The sequence below is a fragment of the Lemur catta genome, chromosome 1, assembly GCF_020740605.2.
Source record: "Lemur catta isolate mLemCat1 chromosome 1, mLemCat1.pri, whole genome shotgun sequence".
In the NCBI taxonomy this organism is placed as follows: Eukaryota; Metazoa; Chordata; class Mammalia; order Primates; family Lemuridae; genus Lemur; species Lemur catta.
In genome coordinates this window covers 232584304-232604070 of record NC_059128.1, presented here as the reverse complement: position 1 = coordinate 232604070, position 19767 = coordinate 232584304, and the positions used below count along the sequence as shown (strand labels likewise).

General features: G+C 39.2%; 1 protein-coding gene across 1 annotated transcript in view; it reads left to right on the top strand.

The window, feature by feature from the left end:
* Window positions 1–19561, top strand: part of NECTIN3 (nectin cell adhesion molecule 3) — a 111548-nt gene extending 91987 nt beyond the window's left edge. The window contains exons 8-10 of the mRNA XM_045540335.1: window positions 10464–10526; window positions 11291–11490; window positions 18901–19561. Coding sequence (XP_045396291.1) covers window positions 10464–10526; window positions 11291–11470 — 243 coding nt within the window. The 3' untranslated portion in view covers window positions 11471–11490; window positions 18901–19561. The remainder of the gene's footprint in view (window positions 1–10463; window positions 10527–11290; window positions 11491–18900) is intronic.
* The last annotated feature ends 206 nt before the right edge of the window (window positions 19562–19767 follow it).

Below are 19767 nucleotides of genomic sequence, written 5' to 3'. Positions count from 1 at the left end.
CCATGCAGTCTGGCTCAAGAGCCCACACTGCCTTTCAGGTACAGGAAAGATCACTGGCCTGGCCTGTGAGTCAAGAAGCATGGATTTGGAGTTGTGTCCCAGCTCTGTCATGAGTGGACCCTTGGGGAAATGCTTTCCCATCTGTGGAATTCTTTTTCCTCATGTGAAAGGAGGGCATTTGTTTCTGGATAATTCCTGAGGGCCTACTTGCACTAACATTAGAATTCCTCAGATGAAAGAGCTGAGCAGATTTGCTACTTCTGATTCATCAATTGCTGAGGACAATCTTAGACTTTAGTAGCTATGTTATCCCACAGCCTCTTGTACCCAGAAGATGCTCAGCTGCTGCAATTTAATACACCATCTTTTCCCAACACATCAGGTGCCTTTGCATCTCTATGGGACAGGGCTCCGTACACCAGTGCACATTGACATTTGACAGCTATTTATAGGGAGATACCATATGACCCTACTGCACATATGGGTGGAACCTCATAAGGAAAAAATACTTCTTAAATTAAAAATAGTTGAAAGCTATATTTGTCATCTCCTGGTAAGTTAAAGCTACAATGTAAAGCACACATATTTTCTCAGAACAACTCACTTTGTTGTCCACCTTACCCTGTTAAAGGTCTGTTGTATAGATTTGTAGCCAAGAACTTGAAGGAGACTTTTTTCTCAATGTTTCATAAAATAAGGAAACATTGAGGCATTTTTGCTGACATTAATCAGCTAAATATTCTGCATCTTCTCATTTTGAACTGAATGCAGATTCTACTAAAATGGTATTTTAAAATAAATAAATTGAGAACGTTGCAGTGTTATGCCTCCTTTTTCTTATGGACACTTGCCATATTTTAAGACTTCTCCATGAGTTCTACAAGTAGATTTTTAAGCTCTGCAGTCTTAGTGCTTGTGTTTTTCCCTTGTATGTGTAGCAACTGCTGCTTTTTATGAACTTCTTTCTTCTAACTTCCCTACTGTAGCACCTCTCACCATCTCTCCCACACCTCTAGTGCACACATATGCATGTGCACACATGCACGCCACACAGCATGTGTTGTTCTGGGCCCTCGTCACTTTATTGCAGAAGCCTTAAAGATGCTAAGTTAAAATACATATGAAGTGTTGCAAACATGTTTAATGGATGAGGAAGGATAGAAATAAAAATAAGATCCTTTCCCTTTACTTTTACACATTTAAAGAGTCCAAAGTTAGCCTGATTCTATTTCACAGAAATTTGGATTACCCAAGCTTCTTTATGTACTCATTTTTTTCTTCAAACCATACTATATATGAGATGGTATGGTGCTCAAAAATGATTTTAGAAGGAGAAAAAGAAAGTGTGTCTTTAGGTTGAATTATTGAATGTGCTAAGAAGTTAAACTTTCGTCTTAGTGGTGCCATAACATTCATTACAGAATTCTCCACCCCCAAATTGTTATCAGGTAGATATTTTTCCTGTTGGCCTGTTTCCTTATTTTGACATTTACCATGCATGTTGGTTGGAGGCCTCATTTTTCTGTGAACACTGTAGAGTACCTAGACATATTTGTGAAACCCTGCACAAGTCATTCTGAGAACCTTTGTGTTCTACCCTATGTTGTTCAGTGTTCCTCACATCTTTTGAGCTAAAAATGAGATTGCAGCAAAGCACTCTGAGCTGCTTTGGAAGAAAAGTGATGAGATTTTTGCAGCTTTTGAAGTCCCTTAACATCCAGTATGATCTTTCCTTCCTCTCCTCCAAGCAACTTACATACAAATGCCACGTTCTTTTAAAAACCAGGCTACAATCAAAAGCAAACAATTATGGCCTTTTTCTTTAATACACAGATGGTGCTCCTTCTCTTTGATGTGTTACCCATTCTGGGTCTGTTAGGAAAACATGACTCCTCTTCCAAGTGCATGCCACTCTTCTTTAATACAAAATGCTTCGTCTCCGTGAACAAGGAAAATCTATTTCTGAACCTGCAGCTGTTCCTCATCTTTACATGAGCAGCAGTCTTTTCCTCCATGTGATAATATTTAGCTCCTCCCATTTTCTTACATCTTACTTTCAGGACATGAGCAGCTTTCACTTCTTCTGAATCTTTTACCTGTAATCATACATGATCTTTTCAATCAGGATCCATACAGGGGCCATAAAGTCTCCTCATCTGTTTCAGTGCATGGCAGTCCTGTACTTTCTACTCCACCTCCCTGCACCTCACAGTTGGTTCGATGTCTGTAACATGAGCTACTCGCTCAATACCCAGGGATTTTACAGGCTTTGTTTTCTCCTGAAGAACAATTATTTCTCCCCTTAGTCGTCCCCTATAATACCCTCCTTCCTTCGATTGAGCTGGCATTCCTTCCTCCTTTCATTGTTCTTTTGAAAAATCTATGTTCTGTTTTCCTAGATGGAATATGATCCTTCTCACTCTTAGACTCAATATATAGTAATAATCTTCTTTGTTACCCACACTGCTATCCTTTTCACAGAAAAATATACCCTTTTGTCCCACAAACCTTTAATAAAGTGTTCGGCCAACGTTCTTATTTCTTCTTCTCTCTCTCTCTTTTTTTGTGTGTGCCTCCATGGGTGTTTTCTGCTTTCTCTCATTTTCCCTTCTTTGCCTCCTACTATAAATAGACACTTCTGGATTCTCCTGGGCTCTGAGAACCTAGCCATCATCATCATCATCATCATCATCACCAGCCAGACTGATGTTTCTCAAATCCTGCTCTCACTGTGTTGCTCCCACCTGGGATCCGGGTGGCTCTGGAGGCCTGGGCTCTCAGTCTGGCCATAGGTGGTCTGACTCCCACCATGCCTAGCTCAGTTCTCCTAGTGTGATCAAGTGAGATAATACCTTTATCTCTTTATAGCTTATGTTGATTGCTCTGGCCTTTGAACTCCTGTTGTTTCTGCAATCTGTATTACAGGTTTTCAGTCTGTCATCTACAATTTCAAAAAGCTCTATGCATTGTTAAGTTTTTCCTAACCCATTTTGCACCCAAATCTGAGCTGAACTGATTCTCACAGTGTTAACTTCTTTTCTATTTGTCTCATTGTTTCTTTGTTCTTTTTCTCTTCTTTTTTTGCCTTGTTAAAAATTAGCTGAGTAATTTAGTATTTTTTATCTCCTTTGTTGAATTATTAGCTATATCTCCTTTATATCTATATCACTGGTTTTAGTGCTTGACCTAGTGTTTAGCGTATGCATTTTTAAGTAATCATTATCTATGGAATGACTCCTATGTTATATTCAATAAGACTTTTCTACTTTGACTGGTTGTAACTTAGTCACTCAACTCTAATCAAGCTCTGATAATTGGTAAGATAAGAGCTCCCTAGCAATTTTTCTTTCTCTAATAGTTGTTCTTTGCTCTTTGCATGCCCAGCCTAGTGTGCAGCCAAGGGCACTTTCATGCAGATTTCTGGAGCTTTTTCCATGTGAGCCTCCCTCTTCTTCCGTACCCTGTCCCACAGATTTTAGCCACTTCAACTTCCTCAAATGCTGAACTGTCTTCTCAGCTCAGCAAAACCCTCTGCTCTTCTTGAATTTTTCTCTCCTTATGCCAACAGAAACGACTGTCAGAGGATAACCTATGTGTCGTGTCTATGTTTCCTATTCTCTAGGATCCCAGTCCTGTGCAGCACAGTTGTCCAGTGTCTGGAAACTGTGGATTCTTATATTTTGTCCAATTTTCTAGTAGTTTATGACAGGAGGGCTAGTCTGGTGTTAGTTCTCCATTATGACTAGAAGCAGAAGTCAAAATGTATCTCTTGTCAGTATAAGGAAGAAGCATGAGGGCAAGATATGTCAATAGAATGAAATCTTTTAAAATGCCTTGTGGAGGCAGAATCAGAAGAGAGAGAGAGAAGGCCGGCAGATACCGAGCACCTTGTAGAGAATAGACCTGATGAAGAAGAAGAATGAAGGTCATGGAGCAAGGACTCAGCCCGGAGAAAATGACTGGGTTTTCTGTGACTCAGTAATTCCAAAAACTCTGTTTAGAGTTTAATGGAAAGTAATTTCAACACAAATCCTAGGTATTAACCTGAAATTCTGATCAGGTGGGGGGAAAAAAGAGACAATACCCCTGGTCAACAGTAGAACTGGAAGAATAACAGAAGCACAAATAGAAGTGAACTGAAAGAGGAAAGTGTAATATAAGGATGTTGTATTATCAAGGGTTCAGAGATTCTTGACAGGCATAAGAGGGCAGTGTACAGTAATTTGTTCCATTTTTCTAAGAAACCAGACAAGAATTTGGGCAGAATCAAATCAATGTATTAAGTAACATATTCATTATTCATGCATTCTTCACATAATCTGTGTTCTTTTCATAAAAAATAGCGCACATTAAAATATTTAGTTATGTCTGGTGTGCTGTAACTGGCAACGGAAAGTTACCCAAGGATGTGACAGGAAAGCTTGGCAAATGCTTGAACTGGGAAGGCAGCAGTGGAGGACAGACCAGTTACGCACGGCGTGTGAGGCTGTAGAGAGCTGAGGATGTCTTCACTTGTAGCCTTAGGAACTGAAGGAAGAGGGATGCCCTTACTCCGGAAGGCTATGGGTTTAAGGTATCTTGTTAAGCTGAGGTTTTGAGAGGTAAGCTAAGGGCCTTTGAGAATTTAGAAAAGATAGATACTATCTTTTCATTTCTGTTTTACCATGGGAAAAGCTTGAACGTGTTTGTATGCCTGGAGGGAGGGATCAGTGGCAAGAAAAGTTAAGAGAGCTGAAAGATAAGAGAGTGATATGGAAGTTTCTTGTAGGTGCTGGAGTGATTTGCTGAAGTGGAGAAAAAGGCCAAAAAGTAGTGAGATGGTGGCATGAGATGAGTCATTTTTGTGAACATCTAGGTGTCTCAAGGTGACAGCCCAAGCAGAGTGGAGAAGACAGTAATTCAGGTGCCAGAGTCCTCGATAGGAATCCTATTGTGACCATAACAGATGGTAGCTAGGACAAGTTCTAAGAAAATCCTGAAAAAGGTAGATGTCAGTTGGTGCTAGAAACTGGAGGGAGAAGTTTGACAAGGTAGGAGAATGTGTTTAAGAAATAACAGTGTTTAAGGTTTATAAACCCAATGAAAGAATTAGAGTAAAAAGAAAGTATGGTTCTTAGGAAGTAAGTCAAGAGCTGTTGGGGGATGAAATTATGAAAGAAGGCAGAAGACCAGAGAGACTTAAATATGACATCGGGGACAACAGTTCCAAGTGGAACTCTAGTATGAAGTTTTGCCACTGCCAGAACAAGCAGTGTTTAGGGTTATTGTAGGCCCCATGACAATAGTGGCTTGAAATCTTAGTTCTGTCATCATTGAGAATAAACCTTAACTCTGAAAGCTCTGCTTATGGGATTTTAAAACATTATGTATATGGAAACAAAATAAGATATAATACCCACTGAAGAGGGGGAAGTTCTGGTTTATTTGTTGGGTCAGAGAAGGTAAAATGTTTGTTAAGGTAACAAAACCTGGAAAACTAGTGTTGTTACTTAGCGCCTTGGAAACTAAGAATGAAAGTCTACATGACTTCAGTAAATCAGGAAAGTAAGTATGGATTATAACTCAAATAGAAATTGCTGCAATATAGTACACGTAAGTAGGGAAATTGAAATGTGTATTAAAGATATAGAGTCGCCCAAAGTTTTCTAGGAATAGATACAAGAAAAACAATACAATAATATATGCTATGTATCCATCAGTTAAAGTGTTATAATTTTATTTGCTACATATATATTATACACCAAACATATGTAAGGTATAAGATGCTTTTCAAACATATATAAGTATTGTGTTAATTTTTTTAAAAAACCACCAAATACTAATGATGATGTGGGGCAGCTGGGACTCTCATTCATTACTGGTGGGAATGCAAAATGGTATAGACACTTTGGGAGACAGTTTGGCAGTTTCTTACAAAACTAAACATATGCTTACCATACACAATCCAGCAATCCTGCTCCTTGGTATTTACCCAAATGAATTGAAAACTTATGTCTACACAAAACCTGCACATGGATGTTTATGGCAGCTCTATTCATAATAGCCAAAACTTGGAAGCAATCCAGATGTTCTTCTGTAGGTAGATAGATAAATAAACTATGGTTCATCCAGATAATGGAATATTATTCATCCCTAAAAAGATAGGAGCTATCGAGCCATGAAAAGACATAGGGGACCCTTAAGTGCATAATACCAAGTGAAAGAAGTCAGTCCAAGAAGGCTATGTTCTGAATGACTCTAACTATATGACACTCTGGAAAAGCCAAAACTATGGAGACAGTAAAAAGATGAATGGTTCCCAAGGGTTGGCTGGGAGAGGAGGGATGAATAGGGGAGCACAGGGGACTTTTAGGGCAGTGAAACTATTCTGTAAGATACTAAAATGGTGTATCCCTGTCATTATACATTTATTAAAACCCAAATAAGGCACAATACCAAGAGTACCAAGAGTGAACTCTAATGTAAACTGTGGGCTTTAGATGACAATGTATATGAAGGTTTATCAGTTATAACAAATGTACCACTGTGGTGCAGGTTGTTCCTAGTTGCGGGCTTGTGTGTGTGGAGGGCACAGGGAATATATGGAAATCTTTGTCTTCATACTTTCCACTCAACTTTTCTGTGAACCTAAAACCACTAAAATGTTTATTAATTAAAAAAGAAAAATTAGTATATGCAACATTTCAGGTAGTTTACAGATTGACAGAAAGAGCACATACTCATCTGTCATCATATTAAAGTAAGTTTCTTATGTGTTGAGCCAATGATACAAAATCTTGTCAGAGGTTAGAGGGCCACACACAGTAAAGAAACAGATACATAATGCTTTCCATAGCCCCAGTTCCCTTATGCAGGGCCTTCCCTGGGGTGTGTGGGGTCTTTGTCTATATAAACAGTTAAATTAAATGTTGTACTACAAGGGTGAGGGCAGTGACTCATGCCTGTAATCCTAGCACTTTGGGAGGCCAAGGCAAGAGAATTGCTTGAGGTCAGGAGTTCGAGATCAGCCTGAGCAAGAGTGAGACCCTGCCTCTACAAAAAATAAAAAAATTAGTTGGGCATGGTGGCATGTACTTGTAGTCCCAACTATTTGGGAGGCTGAGGCAGGAAGATCACTTGAGCCCAAGAGTTTGAGGTTGCAGTGAGCTATGACAACTCCATTGCACTCTAGCCAGGGCAACAGAGTGAGACCTTGTCTAAATAAAATAATTAATAAACAAACAAATAAAATTTCATGGGCTCATGAGAAGGTATAGTGATTTTATAATGAGGATTTAGAATATGGGATAGAGAAGAGGAACTTACCCATTCACTTATTGTTTAGTCAGTACTTATGATGATTGTAGTGTCCAGGTACCATTTTTTTCTGTTCAGGTCTGGAACTCTCTGTTCCTGTCCTTTATTGTCAAATGTACCACTTGTGGCTAATTTTATATCTCCTACTGTGAGAAAAAGACAGGAATGTTATTATTACTGATAAAGCTGTGGCCCTTTGAAATCTGTTTGTATTGAAATAAAATAGGCAGATTGTTTGCCTCCACAGTTCCCTAATACTATTAACTTAATACCGATTATATTGTTACTCATGACACTGCATTATTGGCTTCCAGGGACTTAAAGGTTGTTACTGTGTTTTGTTGATGTTGACCAAATAAGTCTTATATAAAGTGCTCAGCGTGAACAATAATTTATTTTCTGGCTATGTTAAATTTACCTTTTGCAATTTTATGGCATATATATAGAACAGCACATCTTCCCTTGAACTCTTGAGGCCATAAGCATCGTACTCTCTCTTTCAGCATTGGCTGTACCCCCCTCCTGCCCGTTTTCCCCACACTGCCACCAGTGGGGAGGAATAGCCAAGGGCCATCCATATTCATGGACACCTTTTATTGCTATCAGAGGCTGTCATGTTCAAGATTTCTTTTCCAATTTCTCTTCACTTTTCCAAGTGATGGGATTGTTAAGTACGGAACAGAAAACAACCACCAGAAATCTTTGGTTGCCCTCTATTTGGTAGATGCTGTGCATTCCTTCTTGGAAGTTGAGGTTGCTTAGAATGCTATGTAAGTTGCTTTTCCCTTCTAAAAAGTGTCAAATGTAGAAATTAAGTCACAGTATTAGACATGAGGGACTAGCGAAGAAAACAGTATGTGCAGACTGTGGTATGTCTTTGTCAGAGGTTCTTTGATGATAAAAGAGGTAGTGGATTATAATGGCTTTAAAAAGAATGTGCTTCTAAAAATGAACACAAATATGTTTAGGTTTTATTCTTATAATACAAGAGATACTTGAAGTGGGGGAAAATGAGTTTGTAAATAAGAGATTTTCTTTTTTTAATTTTTAATTTTTATGGGTACATAATAGTTATATATATTTATAGGTTACATATGATGTTTTGGTACAGGCAATGTGTATTAATCAAATCAGGGTAATTGGGATGTCCGTTACCTCAAGCACTTATCATTTCTTTATGTTAGGAACATCCCAATTCCACTCATTTATTGAAGAGACCGTCTTTTCCTCACTGTATGTTTTTGGCACCTTCGTCAAAGATAAGTTCACTACAGATGTGTGGATTTATTTCTTGGTTTTCTATTCTATTCCATTGGTCTTTGTGTCTGTTTTTATGCCAGTACCATACAGTTTTGTTTGCTACAGCTTTGTAGTGTAAGTCAGGTAATATGTCTTGATGTGTGCTATCATAGAGGTACAAACAAGAACAACAGGAAAACTGGGAGCAAAGAAACTTTGAGATGGCATGTGGAAAGTCCTTATGGAAAAAAGAATGACTTTAGTCAGGTCATGATCGATGGATACTTGAACTGCCAGAAGTTAAGGGGCAAACCTTCCAGACCAAAGGTTCAGGCGGCATAAACCAAGACAGCGAAAGGCAGAGCATGTTGGTCAATACGCCTACACACTGGGACGTCCATTGCATTCTGTTATAGTTGTTGAACATCTGTTTTCCAGGAACTGAGCTAGAAGCAGGGACATAAGAATATAGGATTTGGAATTAGACAAAACCATGTGTGAATCTACCACTTACTAGCTGTGTGACCCTCCGTCTTTCTTAACTACTCTGAGCCTCAGTTTCAGTCATCTGTAATACAGATACCAGTTTTGTAGAATTATTTGTGAAGATTAGATGAGATAATGTTTGTACAATACTCCAACCAGCACTCTCAATCTAGTAGAGGAGACAAGCAAGTAAACAAATAATTGTGATGATAAATGCTGTGAAGGCATAGGGAAGAGAGTGGCTATCTCTGCTTGAGGGCCTTGTGCAAGGCTTCTTGAAAGAGGTGATATTTGAACCAAGATCTGAAAGGGAAGTGCGTGTTTGCAAGCCAGAGGAAAGTGGAGAAAATACCCTCTTAGGGTGAGATTTGAAAATGATAAAGCCCCTTTGTAATTTGTGTGGGGTGAGAGTGAGAGTGGAGATAGGGATACAAGAGTAATAAGCAAGAAGAGAAGGATGATCCTATATATGTGCAGTTCCCAACCCCTGGGCTGTGAACTGGTACCAGGGCTGTGAACTGTGGCCTATTAGGAACCAGGCTGCACAGGAGGAGGTGAGCGGCGGGCAAGCGAGCGAAGAAGCTTCAGCTGTATTTGCAGCCGCTTCCCATCCTCGGATCACTGCCTGAGCTCCTCCTCCTGTCAGATCAGCAGTGGCATCAGATTCTCATAGGAGCATGAACCCTACTGTGCACTGTGCACTCGAGGGATCTAGGTTGTGGCTACTTATAAGAATCTAATGCCTGATCTGAGGTGGAGCTGGGGCGGTGATGCTAGCGCTGGGGAGCGACTGCAAATACAGGTTATCATTAGCAGAGAGGTTTGCTATAATAAATCAATTGCTTGCAGACTCATATCAAAACCCTATTAGTGAGCGGCAAGTGACAATGTAATAATAACAGAAATAAAGTGCACAATAAATTTAATGCACTTGAATTATCCCAGAACCATCCCCATGCCCCCCACAATACCCCCTTGGTCCGTGGAAAAATTGTCTTCCATGAAACTGGCCCCTGGTAGAGAGTTGGAGACCACTGATATATATGTCATCTGCAGATAAAGACAAAAGTAATGTCTCATTACCACCCAAAACCACTTTTACCTGATCCAAAATGTCAGGCTCTTGCACTGAAAAAGTCAGTAGGCCTCCTGTGCTGAGCTCTCCCTCGTGTGAGATGTAAGTTTGCATGAGGGCTTCTGTGGAAGATGTTCTCTGTTTTCTTCTGTCCAGAAGTCAAGGGCCAGGAGAGAAAGAAAGCCAGGCACACACTCTCAAGAAATAGAGTTGCTTTTCCTATCCTCACGTGGAACATTTTACTTAGTAGACATTTAACAAGATGTTACTGGCTCTTTTAAAAGTGGGAGTCTTGGTGGTGTTGGTTGGTATGTTTTACCCTGTACTTGGTGCTTTAAAGTGCATATCTTTTTGTGTCTTCTTCCAGACTGAACACTTGCCTTTGCAAACTCAGTTCAAAGAAAGAGAAGTTGGCAGTCTTCAGCACTCTGTAAGTAACACGGTGGAGCTGGTGGCTTACATGCTTATTAAAATATTATTTCATTTTCATAAAAATTCATTTTTTTCATCTCTCCCCTGTTTGAGTGGCTGTCCTATGATTTGCAGAAGTCATTGAACAAGGTTAGATTACTTCTAAATAATCTTAGAAGTAATCAAATTTTGTGAAACCAATAACCAGGCAGTGGGGTCTGTACCAAAGACACCACAGAACATCATGGGGGATTCATTTTATAGGTGTCAGCTGTGGCCCAAGGTCAAGACAAGAGGATATTTTTGGCAGAGTTTCTTATTCTCAGTTTTGTCAGGCATATGGTTAAATGCCAGTTCATTTTGCTATATCCTTTCCCCAGCTCCCCAGTGCTGGATGTTGAGGTTTATTTTTGTTTTGTTTGTTTGATTTAATTCTCCGCATCCCTCCTATATTCATTCCAAACTGGAGCCTTGCTTGAGAGTCTCCTGAGATTTACAACCCTGTCCTTCTCTGGTTTAACTTAACTGATACCAACTCTAAATTTAAAAACCTGAAACTAATTCTAGTCCCCATTAGTCACAATTTTGTATTTAGGAGCTGCCATTATTCTTATTCAGGTATTGTAAGCGAAAAATGATAGGTTGTTGAACTTTACCTTAGCTCGTGAGGTAATGAGTCAGGGACACAGACCGTAATGAATTCTATTCTTGCCTGTTTTTACTAAAGTGCTTGAAAAGTGTAAACAGCTGCTCTGCTAATGTAAGCAATGTTTGAATTTTTAGAATGGACTAAATAGCAGGAGATTTGACTATGAAGACGAGAATCCAACAGGGGAAGATGGGATTCAGCAGATGTACCCCCTTTGTAATCAGAAGTGCTACCACGACCGCAGCCCTGGCAAACATCATCAAAACAAGGACCCCGAGAGAGTCTACATCAACCCCCGAGAACATTATGTGTGATGCTTCTCTCTTTCCAATGGGTATTCTAGCAAATGTTTATTCTTAGATTGGGGAGAGAAACTGAGGCCAGTGGGTATTTTATTCTCTCTCATATAAAACAGAACCAGTCGAAGTGTATTGGAAGTCTTGATGAATGACTTAAAGCCAATAGCGAATTTCTTTACTTCATTAAGGGTTTCTTAACCACCAGCTGTGTTTGTGAACTTGACTATAGCTTTGTGTGTTTCTGTGACGATGGTGTTTAACTACTAACATTTGGCCTACAGTGGCATGTTCATTTGAAAGTACAGCATCTGCCTGTGATGACTGCAGTGATTCTCCAGAAAGAAAGTCCCCAGCTGGTCCTCTTAACTTCGCTGGGTCTCAGGCAGGCCAGCCTGTTCATCTGTAATTCAAACGGGCAGAAAAATGAGTTCAGAATCCATTTCACTAATTATTTAGCTGGGATTTGGATTTCCCTGATGTACTTAATACGATTACAATACCTGTGTACAAACAGAGGCCCGAGAAAAGAGGCAAAATTGGCTCTTTATCCAAAAAACAGCAACAACAAAAGACAATTTAAACCTTCAAGCCTTTTGGTTGCTTTCAGATCCTTGTGTTATTGTGACATATGCTCCTTCTTGATCACCAGGGTCCTTAGGGATACGTATTTCTTGCTGTCATCTGCCTACTCTCGACTACTGTGTGTAACACGGGTTCTTCTTCTACCCTGTCATGGCTCCTGCTGTCCTGTTCTTTACTTGCCAGATTAGCCTATTTCCCACCTATTAAATTCTAAAAACCCCATCTAAATGGTATACAGGCTTTAGCCTTGTCCCTCTTTTCTCTGGTATTGTACATAACAGCTCAGCTTTCACTTCTGAAATTTCTTTAAAACTAATCCCATCCACACAGGCTTTACCTACCCTTCTGCATTCTTCAGACTACTTATCGTCTGTTTTATCTACCTCAGAAAAGCCTGCTGGAAAGTCACCGTGAAATAACTCCTGCTCTTAAAAGCCAGGTGAAAAATTTGAAAACTTGAAAAAAAAAAAAAATAAGCCACTTCAATATAGCACGTGTGTTAAACCCTCACACTCTTTATCCCTCCTTCCCTGCTTTACCTGGTCATCCAGAGTAAAGAGATGCTAAAAAGCAAATAATATAATGACTTATCTACCAGGATATTCTGCAACACGTTAGTGCCTACACATGTCTGTCTTGTGCCTTCCCGTCTCCCTTTGCCAATTTTCCATCACCGAGACTGATGATGGTAATTACAGTAGAGCGTGCAGAGGTGGGGGACCACAGTTACACGTGCAAATGTCCATCACTCACCCTCACATCTTAAGGAGAGTGTTTCACCGTGTGTTCTGGAATATTAGAGGTGTGTCACAGATATAAAAAAACACTACAAACCTGTCATATGTTAGGAAAGAGTGGCATAAGCACTAAAATAAATAGTATACATTTCCAACCCAAACTGCAAGGGGAGAGGAGAAAGAAGATTAACATAGATTTCTAATAAGATACCAAAGATACTTTATGATTTATGTTACACTGGCTCTGGTTCTTGTTTGTGTGTTCGTTTCCTTTCTTTTTAGTTTCTGTGCTTTGTCAGAGAAATTGTCTCGGCTGTTCCATAGCAGTAATATACTCTTCCCTCATATGACCAACAATTCTGGAAAAAAGAATGCTTAAATTTCAACTCAATGTTTTAGCCAGTTAATTAGCAATTTTAAAAGCTATAGCTATGTAGGATCAAAGGGTAAATTCCAACGACCCTCATTGCTGTATCACTGTGCCACCTTGGAATTAGAGTTTACTGCCCTTTGTAGGAAAGAAGATATTCAACTTAATTACTTAGAATGGCATCACTGAGTTAGTATAACAGAAGGTATAGGAACCCTGGCCATTGTTTTCCAACAGGAAGATGACTGTGATCAGATCTCTCCTGACAGGGAAGTGTTTCATAAATACCAGATGTTACGGAGGCAATAAGGTGTTGCATCAACCCCTTTAGAAAGCTTTAAAAAAAGTCTTACATGGTGGGAATGGTTTCTAGGGTCCTGCTGGGAAGCAGGTTGTTGAATTAGCTTCACAAAAGCACACCAGGGGAACAGAGATGTCCTCATTTGCACCAGAGAAAAGGATTTGGAAGCACTGGGTCTCAAGAGCCCTTTGGCCTATCTTTAGCACCCTCCCTACCATGAAGAACCTACTCTCCACCTTTTAATACGGAAAAGAAATTTCAGGACGTAGACACCTCTCAGGCAGCCAGCTAGTTCAGTATTCTGTTTGCCTTTCTGTCAGCTGTGATATTTCTTTAACAAACTGGTAGATTTTATAGCTGTTGGCCCTTTACATGGGTCACATAAGCTCTATAATAGCTTATCCTGGTGCCTTCCATCTGTTCTCTCTAAAAACTGAGCAAAGTAGAAAGGAGCTTTAAAAGGGTTCGATCAACCAGCCCCCTCCACCAAAAGATGCCATCCAAAATTACCCTGTTGATCTCTAAATTTAGAGCCTAGACTACTTGACGATGCCATTTAAATTTGGAAGTTAGACTCTTAAGGGCAGTGAATGAGGTTGAGGGATATAATCCACAGCTGATATTAGATACTAGTCCCATAACTGGTTTACTAAAACACACTGAAACAGAAATAAATCCCCAGAGTGCTTATCCACTTACGGTTGCAGCTTTGCATTTCAGGGCGGGGTGTGCATGCTCACCTTAAACACACAGCCTTTCCTGCTATTTTTGTAGGCAGCCCAAGCCCCAGGAATGTGCATTGTTGCTGCAGTAACAGATCACCAGGTTCTTTGCACACCACACTGAAATGAAGCATCCCACCTCCTAGGATTGGCCTGACATAATGGGATGAGACACCTAAATGGCAGTGATTGATTATCTATTCTATGAAGGTTCCCCCATCACTGGCCTCATATGTTCTGAATTTGAAGAAGTACATGCCCTTTGGGGTACACAACATACCGTTCTTCCCTATAACTACAAAATGCCTTTCTTGTATGCTTAGATGCACATAATAGATGCTAAAGAAGTATACTGTAAACTAAACGAACTGGTCCCCTCATTAATTTAATTTTCTATGGCTTTTGTTTACTTATAGGGAAAGGACAGTTTTTTCAACCTTCTTTTGAGAATAATTTTCCTAAGACCTCTTTCATAGTAGTCTAAAATTCACTATTTTGTTTTTTGTTGTTCAGTCTTTCCCTGTACTGTGCTAGTCTTCTGGTGCTGTTCTGAATATACTATAAAATCTGCCTTGCCTCTTATTTCCAGGAGTATAGAGGATAGACCATTATACCAAGAATCATCAGAAGAGATTCTGTTCTCAGCTTCACCCCTTTCTAGTCATGGAAATGTAGGCAAGTCACTTAACCTGTCTGAGTGTCAGTTAGCCCCATCCATAAAGCAGAGATTACATTACCTTCCCTGCCAACCTCTCAGAATTGTGGTAAGAGTTAAACAAGACAATAATGGATGGGAAATTGGGGATGTGTGAGTTCTCTTCAACCTGACAAATGCCTATGACTCTATTATTGTTGCATATTGAACCTAAACTTCAGTGCCCTTGCCAGCTTTTAGAGTCCTGCGGTGTGCCTGGGGAGAACCACGTGGCAAATTAGGTCAATCTCAGTTTGATCTAATGTGAGTATAGCCAAGTGCAAGTGTGACATATTTCTTTTACAACTATAAATATTTGTCACATGGAAAGCTTGTTATCTGAATCTTGGTCTTTTAAGCTTTAACTAGAATTGAAAGTACGTGTTGCTATAACCAGTGGTTGCTCTTGTTTTACAAATTGCTAATAACAGCTGATACTACTGAGTGTGTGGTATGGACTGGTTTCTGGGCAAGTACCTTACGTGAATCATCTCACAGAACAGGACCAGGCTGCTGTTTTGTCATCTTTCCAGGAGCTCCTATGGGGACAGACAGTCTCACACTCCCGTGCTGCACAATCACAGGTCATGCTGATCATCAGTTAGCTGTTACTTCTTTCAAATCTGCTTCTGGGGAATGGTGTTAGGGAATATAGTTTTACTGATTTTTTTAAAGCCGAGATATAAGAGGGTACATGGAATAAAACCGTAAGAAATGTTTATTAAGATAAAAGGAAGTGCATATGCTCATTTTTTACTTTCTCTTGAGCTTATTCACATGCTCAGAATGACAGACTCTCATATTCCTTAGATTAACCATAGCTACAAAAATAACAAACCAAAAGTTAAAACCACTCCATCCCAGTTGCTTCAGTTTTAGTGGGCACGAACTTCTGTCTAACATCCCTTCCTCAACCTAGTTCTTTGATATGCTTGGTGCTCTGTTTGTTTGTTTTGCCTTTACTGAACTCCCAGGTGTGGTAACACTCATGTGGTGAACAGCTATTAATAGAAAGCAAGCTGGCTTGGGTAGAAAGCCAGAAGGGTAGGAAGGCATGAAGTAAAAATGTCAGGGTCCCCACCTGTGGCTCAGCTCTGTGCTTCTCTTCTTCCTGTGCTTGACTGTCAGGCCCTGCCTTAACTCTTGGGCCACTCACAGACCTTACAGAAGGAAAAAGAACTTTCATCCTGTTCAACTAGAAACTGTTGTTTGACCACTTGCTGCATCATGCATGTTTACAAGCAAGCAGCCACCAAAACAGTCATCCACCCTGTCCTGTAAGCTTAAAAAAGTCTCAACTCTGTCCTTTTAGGCAACCCAACATTATCTTACATAGAAAAGTTATTAGAAGCAAATCCAGCAATATTCCAACAGATATAATCAGTCAACTCAGTTCCTGGTTTGACTTCTAACAGAATGAATTAGGGAATCCTAGGTCTGTTGCTTGCTAGATTCTTATATGCTACTCATGGAAAGGGTGGAGTGCCCTACGATATTTGGGCCAATCCACATATCTTTAACACTATTAATTTGACCATGGAAAATATTCACTTATTAAGTAAGTCTCTGGTGTTGAACTGCAAAGGAAGCTTTTGTGGTAGTAGCCTCTGAAGTGAGGAGAGTTTTTCTCAAATGCTAGCTAATAGCGCCTGGAGGGTGTATTCCCAGTTAGGATACTTCAGATATTAACCAGGCACCCCTAGGGTGTATATTAAGTCTGATTAACATATGCCAAAATAATTTAAAGAAATTATATCAAATGTAACAATTTGTTAAGGGTTTCTCAGGTTATCACACCTTCACACTAGTAGAGCTCTTTTTGGCTCTGAAGTCAACAACCTGCTGAATAGAGTTTTGCACTGGCATTTATTCTTAGTGACAGCCTTTTCTTTCTTAGGGTCATGTGTGTGTGTGTGTGTGTGTGTGAGAGAGAGAGAGAGAGAGAGAGAGAGAAGTCTACTTTAAATTTGCAGCTCAGTGAACATTTTGCAGTTCACATGTACAAGAGAATCCCATACCTGCAAGCCTCTCACTAATGCAGGCACATTTTACTTTAGCATATTTACTTTAACGTTATCTCTGCAAAAAGGTTAGAGACAGGAGGGAGGGGCCCACATTTACCTTGCCAGCCTAAATACATAAAATATTAGGTTTATTCCTACTGTGTTTCCATTATTGGATTAGTTATTCTCCTCGAGTTTCGGTTTGATGACAGAAGTTTGAAGCAAAGGAGACTAAAAAGAGAACAAAAATTTAGAAGACACTAAACATTTTTTTATTGTACATTATCAGTCAGGACAATGATGTAGAAGTTCCCTCTGAATCTCAGGGAGAAGGGAAACTACCATTGACAAATAAAAACATTGAATAAATCCATTTCATTGATTCATCCCCCAGAATATTACAGTCAGTATTTGGGGGCTACGACTATGATAGATATCAAATGACATACCTTTATACATCAGAAAGTACTAATTACATTCTGTATCCTCAGGCTGTGAGTTTTAAGGCTGACTTCCTGGGTTTCAGAGGAACAGTTGTGAGTATTATTGCCATGTATGTTTATGAAAAACAGCAACATCTCCATGAATAAAAATAGGCAGAGTCCTCTACGTGCTCCCATTCTGTAGCTGTGGTGTTTATAGTTTCTGCTACACACGATTTATTATAGGAGGCATGTCAGTTGAACCCAAGGAGACATACTCTTTGACTTAAAATTATTATTAGATTATAATTGCCATCCCAGACAATCTTCAGTAAACAAAAAACAGCTTTCTTAGGTTTGTCACTCTCTCTGCATCTAAAGGTGGCAGACCAAACAGTGGCCCTCTTGGGGAATTTTCCAGCATTACCATTTAAAGTTTCTAAATCAAGTGCCCTGTGGCCCAGCAGGACCCTTGATACAATGACCGAACCTGCTTGTTTTGATTATCATGGCATGGGATTTCAGTGTGCAAGTCGATTCGAGGAAACCTTGAGGGAAAGTCTCCCTGGGAATCCAGAACATCAGATTTGCTACACTGGTTTAGAACTGTGGCCTATCCTGCTACAGATGTGTCTGACAGCCATGAAGAGATGTTTTATGTGCCTCCTCCAGAAGTTAATTTCCCTTAATGACTCACAGTGAATCTATGAATCCCAGAGTTACACATGATTTTCCAAATGAATGGGTACCATCGTTTTGGTTTTCAATACCCTTTCTAATAATGACTGGTATTTTTTTTTAAATCCACCCCAGCATATTCTCTCTCAAGCCTGTATTAATGATTTGGTACTTACTGTGTTTTACTAGAGGTAGCAGCAGTCTGTCCTAAATGCACTAGTTTTACCTGCCCTCAGAATGGCTCATTTATTTCTCTGCATTTTTCCACATGATCTTATGAGAGTTTGCGTGTATTTCCTTCAGCTGAGCATTTCAACTCAATACCCCGATGAGTGTCATTTTAGGTTTCATTGTATACTTGAAATTCAAAGTCCTTTGTAAAAAAATGTTAAGTAGCTGGTGTTGCTGCTGAACCCCTGGATTATTCCAGTTGTCCATCCATGAAAGTTCCTGTTTATTCTCTACCTTCTGTTTCTATTTCTAAGCCAATCCTTTAAGACGTAACATCTGCTCCAGCCAATTCACTCTCCATGGGGTCTTAACCTCTTGACTTCTTTACTTCTTAGTTTCACCCCTGTAAGTCAGTGCTCTCTACCCCACAGGGGTTTTATGAGGGGAAAAAAATAAGATGTTTAAGGGTTGCCTTCAAGAGTGATCCTTCTTTTACAGTGATTCGATAACAGGCTTAGAAATGAGAAACTTTGTAGCTATTATTTTTTTTTCCTATTCTTGTTTTGCTAAATGTTTCTGAAAAGTTATCTCTGTGTGAAAAGAGTCTTTACTCTGGTTTTAACTTTCTCATTAACCCTTTTCACACTGAAATCTCGACCTTATCCATGCTCTGAACGTTTTACTTATTGAGCCAAAACTAATTCTTCCACAACAAATCCCACATACTTTTATTCCTATCATTAAACAAATTAATGTCCTCCACAGAGAAACATTCTGGCTCTTTCCACGAGAAGTCAGAAAGTCATGAGGTCTCACTGTGGCCCTGGCAAGATCTCACCGTGTGCCTTGTTCTTCTGTGTAAACGGAGGTTAGTCTGCCTATTTCACAGCACCCAGGTGTTGTGAGTCCCGAAAATGGTAAAAAGTATTTTGAAAATGTCTTGAACTATATAAATGCATAGTGGACAATCTGGAGAGTCTTCAAGTAGAAATATGTTCTAGATCAATTCAGAATACTAATTCACCCATTGTTTTCAAAAGGAATGTTTTACTAACTTGTTCTTTTTTATTTATAGTGAATATTAGTTTCTAGACATTTGAACTACTTTAATTTTGGTGTGTAGGAAGTGACCAGTAGTATATATTCTTTCTTGTCAGAAAATACTCAAGTTGTATTTTTAAGTATTAAAACTGAAAGGGTTACATAACAGTGTAGTTGGGTAGGGAGGAGATTCTAGCTCAAATGTTACAAAATATGGAAATACAAAGATTAGCTTTGAATTTGAGATTGTATTATAAATAGTAGATGTTAATGTGGTTGTTTTTAGATATTCTTTATTTTTACGTTACCAGAAATTGTCTTTTATTTTTGCAGTTTTGAACTATATGGTTCTTTACATGTTTTGAATAAAGTTTTCATCAACTAAGGTTTTCTATTTACATTATTATCAATAAATTTGTTATTAAAATACATATAAAAATTAATAACCTAATTACATGACTGTAAAACTTAAGATTTAAAGAATATCTTTTATGGCAACTGTAAGTTTCTATACTTGAATCCTTTTATTAAAAAGATTTTAAAAATAGTAACAGAACTGCTTTTATGCTTCAAGCAGTATTATAAATGTTT